This window comes from Mastomys coucha, unplaced genomic scaffold (assembly GCF_008632895.1).
Source record: "Mastomys coucha isolate ucsf_1 unplaced genomic scaffold, UCSF_Mcou_1 pScaffold23, whole genome shotgun sequence".
NCBI lineage: Eukaryota > Metazoa > Chordata > Mammalia > Rodentia > Muridae > Mastomys > Mastomys coucha.
In genome coordinates, this window is record NW_022196906.1 from 68,380,507 (window position 1) to 68,392,692 (window position 12,186).

At 39.8% G+C, this 12,186-nt stretch overlaps 1 protein-coding gene across 1 annotated transcript in view; it reads right to left on the reverse strand.

The window, feature by feature from the left end:
* Positions 1-12,186, reverse strand: part of Unc13c (unc-13 homolog C) — a 465,433-nt gene that overhangs the window by 193,292 nt on the left and 259,955 nt on the right. Inside the window, exon 14 of the mRNA XM_031344063.1 lies at positions 8,140-8,296. Coding sequence (XP_031199923.1) covers positions 8,140-8,296 — 157 coding nt within the window. The remainder of the gene's footprint in view (positions 1-8,139; positions 8,297-12,186) is intronic.

A 12,186-nucleotide genomic window follows, 5' to 3' on the forward strand; every position in this document is an offset into this window, starting at 1 on the left:
CTCTGCTTTCTTTTGTCAATTAATTACTGATCGCAAAAGACCCCAGAAAGAATGCTTGGTGGGGTCTGTTCATGCTACTAGTATTGGTTACACAATTCTTTATTGAGTGTAGTCTTTAGTCTCTCATTGTCACTTGCTTTTGTAGTTCCTTTTAGCTGGGGAAGACACTGGATGCTAAAGCCTAGCTTATGCCTACAAGGCAAGAGGCTAAGGAAGTGGTGAGAATGGTAGAGCCATATGCTGTTAGGATTCCATGTCTGCCTATTTACATTCATCCAGTTGTGTGTGTATGTGTGTGTGTGTGCATGTGTGTCCATCCTCATGTATGTGCATGTGCATATCTGTGTTTGAGTTCATGTATATGTGGGGGCCTGGGGACAACCTTAGCTGTCATTCCTCACCATCCACTATAGTTTTTTTAAATAAGAAAAGTTAAAGAAATGTACTTTATTCTAATCAAGGAAAATAATTAAATGAAACAGAAAGATACTATACATATTTTTTTCAAAGACAAACTCTCACCAGCGTGAACTCACCAAGTAGACTAGGCTGGGTTATAAGAGTCCCAGGAATCCACCTATTTCTTCCTTCTTAGTGCTGGGTGTCTTAATTAGCTTTTTATTGCTGCAATAAGACACTATGACCAAGGCAATTATAGAAGATTTTATGGGGGCCACAATTTTGGAGAGTGAGTCCATGATTATCATGGTGAGGAGCATGGCAGCAGACAGACATGGCACTGTTAAAATAGCTAAGAGCTTATATATGAGGCATCCATAAGGCAGAGAGAAGGAAGGAGGGAGGGAGGAAAAGAGGGAAGGGAGGGAGAGAGACAGAGAGAGACAGAGGACAGAGACAGAGACATAAGACAGAGAGAGACAGAGAGAAACAGAGAGAGACAGAGAGAGGGAGAACTTGGAATGGTGTCGGTTTTTGAAACTTCAAATCTTGTCCCAAGTAACACACCTTTTCCAACAAGACCACACATTTTCCTTTTTCCTAAACAGTTTTACCAACTGCAGACCAAGTCTTCAAATATATAAGCCCACGGGGGCCAATCTCTTTCAAACCACCACACTAGGATTACAAGAATGTACCATCACACTTGACATCATTTATTTTCAAGATCTAACTCAGGTCCTTGTGTTTTCAAGGGAAGCACTTTACTGACTGAGCCATCTCCCCAGGTCCTATGCACACCTTAAAAATTACAATCCTGCTGGGCAGTGGTGGCACACCTTTAATCCCAGCACTTGGGAGGCAGAGGCAGGTGAATTTCTGAGTTTGAGGCCAGCCTGGCCTACAGAGCAAGTTTCAGGACATGCAGGGCTATACAGAGAAACCCTGTCTCAAAAAATGAAAAAATAAATTTTTTTTTAAAAAATTACAATCCTGAGCTGCCCTCTCCCCCCAGTATTTATTCCCCCTGGATTTAGGTTATGTGTGGCAGAGTTTTACTTAGCTGGACTTCTGAGCTTCTATCTTGTGGGGATGACCAGAATTCTGACTGAGGCAACTCTCCTATTTCTTCTCTCTAGCTTGGTTTCCAGAGCCCTCCTGAAAATTTTACATGCAAGGAAGAAAGAAAGCCGGAGAAAGAAATCTGCTGGGCTTGTTGTCAGAGAATCTCAAATGACATCTGAAGAAGCAAAATTAAAAGTGTTCTGTTGATTGAACTTTCAAAGGGATTCTTTAAACAGCAGGGACAGCTTGAGAGCTGGGAGCTTTGTTTACGGTATTTCTATTTAACTAGAGGGAGATTGCCTCTGAGACCACAGAGGGGGTCTGCTATCTGCATGGCATGACCTGAGAAGTAAATAAGAGACAGGGTGATTAAAACATGTTTCTCCCAAGGGTCACAGAGCCATACCGGGAAGAGCTACATTATTCAGCACTTTATAGTAGTAGGTAAGGGGCACATTGTCTGGTAGGCAAATCATGGTAACAATACTAGGTAGTATCATTTACCAAAATGTCAGGTTTAATTAGGTGATTAAAATACCAATGCCAGTGGCCAGTAAGCTATCTGAAGAGACTTAGAGACTTTGATCTTAAGAATTCTATCACTAGTCCAATCTGACAATTCATGATAGCTTTGCAAGATAATATACCAGTGTTTTGAACATAGTTATTTTTCAATAAAACTTTATTGATCAACAGCAAGATTGTGATTTTATATAATTTTAATGTATTACAAGATCCCAAACTTTTTATTTTTTAAAATAACTTTTAAAAGGATAAAATTATTCTTAACTCATTGGCCATACAAAACTAATAAGTGGGCTGGATTGGACTCATAAACAGAAGGAAGACTAAGGGAGGGAAGGGAAGTGGCTGCCTCATGAGTATGTGTTTGAAAAGTTCCCCCCAGGATTCTGGAAATGGTGGGAAGAAAAGTTCCTGTTAGGAGTGGGTCTCATCTCCACATGGCCTAGCTTCTTTCTCTACTTCCCATCTTGGTTACAGTGTGGCTGAGCTTTCTTTGATGCTCCTCAAGCTTTGAGACCTTCACCTGTTTCAGTACCTCTTGGAGGGATCCTATGTACATATGTGACCTCAGGTGTGTGAAGAATGTCAGTAAATAAGATAAAGAATATCTAGACATGGACTAGTAATCTCTCCATCCCAATCCATCAAAACTAAGAACTCAGGAAGAAGAGAAATGTTTCAAACAGAATATTTAAGGGCTGTTAATTTTGTGCAATTCAGTTTATGTTAATCATAAAAACATATTGGGGATTCCTTTGTATTTGTATTTCTTATTGATTTGATATTGATATTGATATTTATAAATATATTGTAAAATTAACATATTTCATTAATTTCTAAGTGTTTGTTGGCAAAGTACTGGCAAGCCCTAGTCCATACTGTGGGCTCCCTAAGGCTCTTTTCATTTGGCTTATCCTTGTATAGGATCTGTCTATATTCCTGTCCTGAAGCTTCCTCTCTTAGAGCTCAGAAATCTTGTAATTGTTTATTCTTTCTCTTGATTATGTAAATATTTTTAAATATCTTTCCCGTTTTCTAACCCACGTATGTTTTCCTGAAAATCATAGGAGCCCATAGCTTTGAGTTGTAATGCTCTTCAAGAGAATAATTCCTGTGTCCCAGGATCCTTGAGGGAAGAGGAGCCTTTCTTTGAGGCACATGGATGGGTAACATTTGTTATCACACATACACACACAAAGAAAACCAAACTGCACACTTAAAGGACTTTAACATGCTGGTCATATCCCACTGGTCTCTCCTTTAATAGTCTCCACAGAATCCTCTCTAATGCCAGCGTATGAAAATTCCCCCACATTTATCTCAGTAGACTGGGGTAGAGACAGAAACCTCTCTTCTACCGAAATAGCCTTGACTAAAATCATCATTGTCTGATTTTCATGGGCCACTCTTTATTCTTCTATCATCTCTGACATAAATGTAATAGATGTTTTACCAAGTCTGTCAAAGGCCATTAAAAGCATTAGGCATCAGGAATGTGTGGCATCAGGAATGTGAAGATAAACTCCTCTAGTTTAGAATCTAAAAATCATAACCTACTCATTGATGTGAAAGACTGAAAGACTTTCTTTTTTCCTGTGAAAAACATTTCAGAATTTTTTTGGCATATGAAGAAATGATAAAATAATATACAATCAGAATCCAAAAATGTTTTTTTTTGTAATAAAGTGAATGAAAACATTCAGTTTTTTTTTCTTGGAGTTTGTGCTGCTAATACTATCTGTCACAAATGTTAATTTTACAACAAATTTCTTATTGAAAAATTTATTCTTCTTAAAGAATATCCTGTAAAGTCATGAAAGTGTGATGAACAAACACTAGATTGTGTCTCTACACAAACGATTTAGTAAGCTGTGAAGAAACAATGACAGGGCTGGAGAGATTGCTCAGTGAATAAGAACATTTGCTGCTTTCATAGAGAGCCTGGATTTGGTTCCCAGAACCCATGCTGGGTGGCTCATAACCAACTGTAACTCCAGTGGTAGGAGATCTGACATCCTCTGCCAGACTGCCAGACTCTGTGGGTCCTGCATTCACACACACACACACACACACACACACACACGTACACACAGGCACACGCACACGCACACACTTTAAAAAATCTTTTAAAAAGGAAGTGATCTAACAATCTTTTCCAAGACACTTTTCGCCTTTATTCCCCTTTCACCTCACACTCCATTTTGCTATTGGCTAGCCTTGGTATCACATTGCCAAACTGTGGTCATCAGCACGTTTGCCCTACACCCTATCCCCTGTCAGTGACCAGGACTAGGGCTCACTCTCTCCTCTTTGATTCCACAACTTCCTTTAGCTCAGAGACTCAACACCAATGCTTCTGTCCCTGAGTCCAAAGACTCAACACCAATGCCTTTGTTCTCAGAGTCCTTCCTATCAAGTTCCCGTAATGATCTTAGTTTCTGCCTATTAGTTGTATCAGTTGTACATATTTGGAAGGAGACATGAGATGTGCCCCTTCCCCATCATCTGCTTCTTGGCTTGTTCCTTCAACTGTCAACTGGCCAAGTTACAGAGATGCTCGCTTCCCAGTCTGTTGTTAACAGCACAATGATTTTGGAAAGACATAACAGGACAGACAATCCCCTGTTCCTTACTTTCCTGGTGTTATGAAAGCTTATTGTTTCTCTTGTAAATCAAGGCATTTGGAAATACCATGGAAATCCTTCAGCTGATATCGAAACATGTACTTCTCTGTTGAATGCTTTTCTACCTAAAGTTTCTAAGATGGGGTCTACACCACAACCTATGTCAGACATATCTAATCTCTTCCCTGTGTAGCACTGTACAGTGGTCCTGCTCTATCAGAAATCCTATCTCAACATACCCTGCATGTTAAACATACAGTCCAAAATCCCAGTGTCTGTAAAAGTCTTCCAGTGACCTAATTTTAATCTTCTAACCATCTTCTTCATGAAGTACCTGTCTATCATTGCTCTGCAGTAGATGAGCTACCTCATGCATATTTTAAAAATGATTTATTTCTAGATTATGCATATGTGTGTTTTATATGTGCCTGTGAATGTAGATAATCTGAGGAGCCAGATACATTGGGACCTCTTGGAGCTGGAGTTATAGGTGGTTTTGACCCATACCCAACATCTAGCTGGGTACAGGGAACCTGATTTGGGTCTTCTGCTGGAGAAGAATGCTCTTTTAACTGCGGGGCCATCTCTCCCAACCCTTATGTACATTTATCAACTTATTTTCTAACTCCATTCTTCCTTGTATTTACTAAAATATCTCAGTAAGTCTGTGGATGTTTTCCTGGTACCTCTTGGACCTGGAAGTTACTGTCAACTATTCCTTTGTCAAGTTCTGGGTGGTCCTAGGGCCATCAGTCACTCCTTATTCTCTAGCCTCCATGCTTTTGTAAACATTGAGTAAGCTTCTGTGAGACTCGCTACTTCTGAGAGTGACTTGTGTTTACTTTCCACATTTCTGTGATTATCTCATTAGAGTCTAAACCTCAGAGAATCAAAGTCAAAATGCATCTTTCTTCCATTCCATCAGCTGCTGCAGAAGCTTACAGGAGTTGCCAAGTAAGCTGGAAGAACAAATAGGCAAAGAAATGAACATGTGGGTGGGCTAGAGATGCAGGTTAGTGGTAGAACACCTGGGTCGGGTATGTAAGACTCTAAAGAAAGCTTTCTCTTTTTCTCCCCTTTGTTTAATTCTTTTTCAAGACAGAGTTTCTCTGTGTAGCCCTGGTTGCCCTGGAACTATGTCTTCTATGTACACCAGCTGGCCTTGAGCTCAGAGGTGTACCTGCCTCAACTTCCTGAGTAATGAAATTAAAGGTATGCACCACCTATAATCCCAGATTAAAGAAAGCTTTTTCAAATACACTATGTTTGGGGGAATTTGAAAAATATGGATTATACCTTTTTAATAGGTTAAACATTTGACTATATATACTGTCACTGAACCCAGTATCTACTTTAGTCCTTGAATGATTAAGAACTCAGGGCTCCAAGGTACAGGTGGGAGATAGCATAGATGATATGTTTGGTTTGAGAAGCAGGATTTTATATCCCACAGTGAGGGGAAAAATCCACAGCCACATGCCCGACTGCCAATTAATGGAGTTGTGGTTTGATCAAATGTTTCAGTTTTTTTTTCTGCTTCTATTCTACAAGATGTTATTTGATTTACAAAATGAAGTTTGCTATAAGCATGTTGTTACTGAGATGTGAAATGTGTGGAAGTCAATGTGTTTTCTTCTCTCTGGGTCAGTGTGAGGTAAGGGAGCATGGCATCCAATTTTCCCCCAGGTGGCTTTTATGGAGGATGTTAATCACGTAACCACATCTTCTCAGAGGCAGAAAGGCTTGGTGTTCTGCAAGCCTGGCTTCTTCTCCACAGTGCACACAACAGGCAGAATAGAAGCAGAATCATTTCATAACACAGGATGCTTTATGTTACAGACAAAGTCCCAAGACAATATGTTCTGCTTCCGAGGTGATGCTTTTATTGCAAAAATCTTCTTTGGTCTGGACTTTGGACCATCACAGTATTTTGTGGGATTGAATCCAGAAGGTTCTTTAGTCCCAGTTCCTGCAAGACGTTCTCTATCTAACAGTGGTAGCTGATAGTGTGTTGCTTATATTGTAGGTAAGCTAGGAGGGACAAACCTCTTGTACCTCATATAATTTTAGAATCCTTATATTTTGCATTAGATTATGGATTCTTAAATTTCATCTGATACTTACTTTGAATTTAGGAAGAACTCCCAAGTAGGACTCATTAGCTTCACTGAGCAGGTTGAGAAACAGGTTTCAATGACAGAAGGGACTTGATAATGGGCATTATCAAATCTGTTACCCAAAGCCCTGAAGTTATCCTCAGTTACCTGTGTTTCATTTAGTTTGTTTTAAATAGTACTGGCCTCTTCCTTGAAGAATTCACCTCAAACACACAGAACATTCTTCCTCTTGGGTGAAGAGAATGGAACCCAAGTTCACCTATAGCTGGTGTCTTTCTAAATATTGTTCTTTGGTTGTTTTTAATCATATAATGCAAACCCCACATTTGATCTCTACAACAGATGGGCCAATGAAAATATCCTTTGTGAACCTGACTGGAGATGCTGGGGAGACTGGAAAGGTAGGAGACTCACTAACTTTGGTGTTTTAGGAAGTATCTTCAATGAATTTTAATCTTCTCTTTGAAAAAGAAAAGGACATTGGAATATATGTCCAGCAGCATTACTGATCATAGACGCTGCCTCCCAGGTTCCCTGCCTAGACTCCTGGAATCTGCCCTGTATCATCCCCAGTCCTACATCTTCAAAGACAGCAAGTACTGGTCATTCTGCTGATTTTGTGCCTGGAAGGCTCTGGAATCTGTCCTTCTATTTCTGTCTTCTTTAATTCCATCTCTTTCAATGTTACCTGGATGACTCTTCTTTTACATGCCATTTCCACCTGTCCAGTATCAGTTTTTCTATCTCACTGAGACAATAATTAACAAATAGGCCACTAAGAACCTCTGTGTTTTTACTCTCCAACATACTCCTGGCACCCTTGGGTGCTGCAGGCAGGAAGCTTTCAGTAGGTGCAGATCTTCATAGATCTACCATGCTTTACTTCAAGAGAGTATCCGTGAAAGCAGCCACACACAGATTATCATGGGATTATGCAGCTAAACACAGTGAACCACAAATCTATAACCATGCAGCATGTCCTATAGAGTCCCAGGGCACTCTGAAAAAGTGGGTGCTAGTGGGAAATGTCATCTCAGATGCAGAGAGTCAGTCAATGGTGAGCCTGGTGTCTGTCTGTCAAAGTTCTTTCATTAAAGCTATTTCAATCCAACTTTGAATATGAGTCATTAGACTAAGATACCCTCCCCCACCACCACCAAGGATGTTCCTTGTTCCTCTGTAGGAAGATTCTAGAACATTTTCTTCTTTGGTCAAATATCCACATCCTTTTTCTCTAGGGTACCAAATCAGACTTTTCTTTTTCATGTTGTTATGATGATTCATTTCATACTAGACATAATTTAATGGGGTGGGTGGGAAGGAAGAGAATCTGGGGCTCAAAGTCCCTTGAAAATCTAAGTCCCATGAACTGCTTGAAAAATTCAAGTTCTAAAAATAGTTATACTTACCCCAAAGTTTGTAGCAGCAAAACGATCAGAGGCAGATACCTGCACATTAGTGGAGACAGTCGTATGAGCATAGAAGGCATTGATGTTCGCCAGCAGGGCGCTCATGACTGCAGGGACACCGGGGCACATGTACTTAGAAGACAGACATGAAAAGTGCCTGAAACGTTTAAGAAAGCAAGACATACAGTGCTTTTAAAATGGAAGCTAGTCACCATACACCAGCCCACCTTCTCATGTTAACAATACATCATTCCTCAACTACATCTATGAAAAGGAGCAAAACCTCCCATGGTCTCTGACTGGAAGAACAGACACATTCAGCCTCTTAAAAATTTTGCATTTACACCTGTGAAGTAGCATAATTAGAAAGTGACTTCTCATGGGGTTAAAGGCAGTCTCTTTGAACTATAATGGGTGCTGTGTGCTCACTGGCAAAGCGCAGTTCCTAGAAAAGTCCAGTGTTCTGGAGCAACGACTGGGGGCACAACCTCTCTCCCCAACCCTGCCTTTATTTATTTAAGAGCCTACAATGCTGCATTTCACCTGAATGCTCATTTGATTCTGTCTGCTCCACAGTTTGCCCTCTATTTCACAGCAGGAGGCCCCACTTTTTCTCACACTGGCACTGCACCCCTCATCAGCTTCACACATGACTTAAGTTGTGCTTTGGAGGTTTCCCAGGCTTGAAGGACCTCCATCAGCCATCCTGTTTCTAAGCACTTTGTTATAGACAGGATTCAAATAGGACAAACAACTGAATTATGCCAGGCCTGAGCACAAAGGCTTTCAATTGAAACCTTGACTAAGAGAATCATTTATAATATCAAAAGCACTGAGGGCTCTGTTCTGTTTCTTCTTTCAAGGAAACCTGTCTTGTATGAACCCTCTCAAAAGATTGGCAAGCTGAAGTGTCAGTTGTGATCAATGTAGAAGATAAAATATGCACGGTGGGAAGGATCTCCATATGTATTTTGACCCCATTTGCCCAGATATTTTAGTAATTTATTCCCCATCCAGGCACCTCTGAATTTTGTGTTACTGAATGCCAAAACAGGCTGCCTGTACATTAGGGCACATCGTGAGTGGCATCCTACAAAGCAAGCTAGGGTCAGTCCTGAACATTGTGGCCTTGCTTGGCTCACAGCTAGGCTGGATTGCTACTTTTTTTTTATGAGATTAGGTGATGGAAGTAAGTTTAAAGTTCTAGTCCTTGAGAATCAGAACTGACAATGTCCTAAGAGATATATGATGCCTGTCATTTAACCCTAGAAATGCAAGTACATTTATATTTTTAAATTATTATATTTGAGCTTATTAAAATTAATTAATACCCACCAAGAGTGACACCATACCACAAATGCGAGGCAGTTATATGGCTGAGTGGGTAAAGGCATTTGGTGCCACACCTCACAAGCTTAACTCCATCCCTGGACCCCAGGTGGTACAAGGAAAACATATTACTTTAAATTGTCCTCTGACCTCTACACACAGGCTCTGTGGTACACACACGAATCCCCATACATGTTTATGCACATATACACCCCACACAAAATAACTAAATAAAATGTAAGTAAAAAAATTAAATATGAATATTGTATTGATGTAATATTATAAGATTATTTCTAATATCTCTTACAAGACTAGAACTTTACTGGACCTCACAGAATTAATAACAAATCTTAAAGTCATGTGAGACTTAAGGCTGTATACTGCTGTGTAGCTGTGTACTCAGCCTATTTGTTTAACTTGCTTTTAAGAGAACACTTTAACAGTCAACCTTACTTGCCTTGGATTTTCCATGTAATCAAGTTTTACAACCTAAGCTAACACAGAGCTGTTATCTTAAATTATGTACTCTTCCCTGCCCCTGACCCAGAACAATGCATTTGTACTGTTTGCTGAAAGCTACAGATATTGAGGTTAATAGCAATCTTCTAGAATGACTATCTTCCACAATGTTTTTGCATATTGGTTGATAAACAATGACATTTGTAATACTGTTTGCTATCTGGGTCACTTGGGTTTCCATTGGAGTCAGTGACTTATTCCCTTGTAAAACTGTTAAAAAGATTTCTGTAACATATTCCATTTCTTCTTCATATGATGCTCTCTGTGATGCTCAATATGAGAAGAAAAAAGCCCTTGTTAAGGACAGAAACACATATAGACAGACATAGAAACTGAAAGACATAATCACATGCTACTCTTATAGTCAGACACACTTGAATACACACAGATACTGTCACACAACAGACAGACACACAGGGACAGACAGACACAGATAAAGGCAGAAGAACAGTCATAAGACTGCCTTCAGGCAGGCATGGGTTCAGACTCAAACAACAGAGGACAAAAGACACAGGGAGCATGAAGTAGATAGTTCAAGTCTGTACTCACTCTTGGCTAAATGATGCCAAGGGAAATGCTTTTATTTCTTTCCTTAATGCAAAACTAATGCATTATTGGTGACTTGGAGTTAATCATGAATGCACTTAATCCACACAGAATACCACAAATGATATAAAAACTATTTCAAGAGGAAAATTTAAAACTTCAAAGTAAGATCCTCATGTTCCTCCTTGGACCTCGAATTTCATAAAAATTAGATTTTTATACTCTAATCATAAGGTAAGAATTATGGAATATTAATGCCTTAATATGACAATTTGGGAGATGATAAAAGAAAAATAGACATATCTAGAAAGAAGTAGAAGCATGCTATCATAAACAATTACTGAAATAAACTTTCACAAAAGTCTGAAGCTGCCAGGGTATCATTTTGAAATGGAGGGCATCACAAGAGTAACCTGGTTCTTGGTTTCAAAGTAAGATAGTCAGGCAGTAAAGCAGTTCACTAGATGAGTTTGCACTTGCTGTACAAGCCTGATGACCCAAGTACAATACCCAGAACTCACATGGTAGAAGGAAGAACCAACCGTCCCAAGTTACCTCCATCCACGTGCCATAGTGAGCACTCTTGTGATAGATGAATAAAATGTAATAAAAATGAAAACAAACCCTCATAGCCAGATTGCTCAGGCTTTATCTCTGCTATCGATCTCCTGCAGTGGGTCTGAGTGGGTCATGGGTTAGAAGAGATAAGATTATGGTACAGGGCACAGCCCCAAAGGTCCAGTCTACCAGCAGGGAAAAGAACAGTCAGAAGGGAGGGGCTTAGGCTGAGAGGCCAGGCAGAGACCAGGGAAGAATGAAGAACTTGAAGTCCATGGAGGGTGATGCAACAGATATTTAGAAGATGGATCTCAAGTATGATGTAGCCATCATCAGTGAGTCAATTTGCAGAACAGCATGGACTCAGGCATAGAACAGATGTACAAGAAACTGTGAGACAATCATGAAGCAGACATATAGTGCCATGAGCCACTGAGTAAGAACACAATCAGTATAGCCTGCAGAGGCTGAGGAAAGATGCCTTGAAATGAGGTTGGACCATGAGAAAGAAATAACTCAGGGTTGAGATGGTACAAACCAAGAGACAGTGAAGACACAATTGGGTACAGTCAACCCTCCAATGCTAGGAGAGAATTCCTGACCAGTATGTCTGCGGGTTAATGTGGAGCTCTGTACCGTATATTAGGGCAACTACATTTCCATTGGTTAGAAGATTTTATCAAATAAAACTCAAATTCTCACTAAGTAAATATAAATTAAAAAGTCATCTCCCAGAAACTATAATTCTTCTACACAAAAAAAGAAGCAACATCATCAGATCGGTATTTTTAAGAGACTACTTTGGGTGTAAGATTTTAGGAGGATGTGTTGGAGAAAGGAGAAGGGAGAGAAGGAGTCCAATAGGAGGAAGTTATCTGAAGTTCTCACTCCTTTTCTCTCTCTGTGTGTATGTGTGTGAATTATACTGTAGTACCATGTAGATAGATTTTTCATTATGATATCTAGCCAAAGTTCAGGAGTGGAAGATGTCTCTCAATACATTGGCTTCACTTCCTTATTGCCTCCTTCCTCTCCTTCTGGGGTACACTGTAGATGTACCTGTATGTCTGCAGTTCTGCTGTCTTTATTGAGATC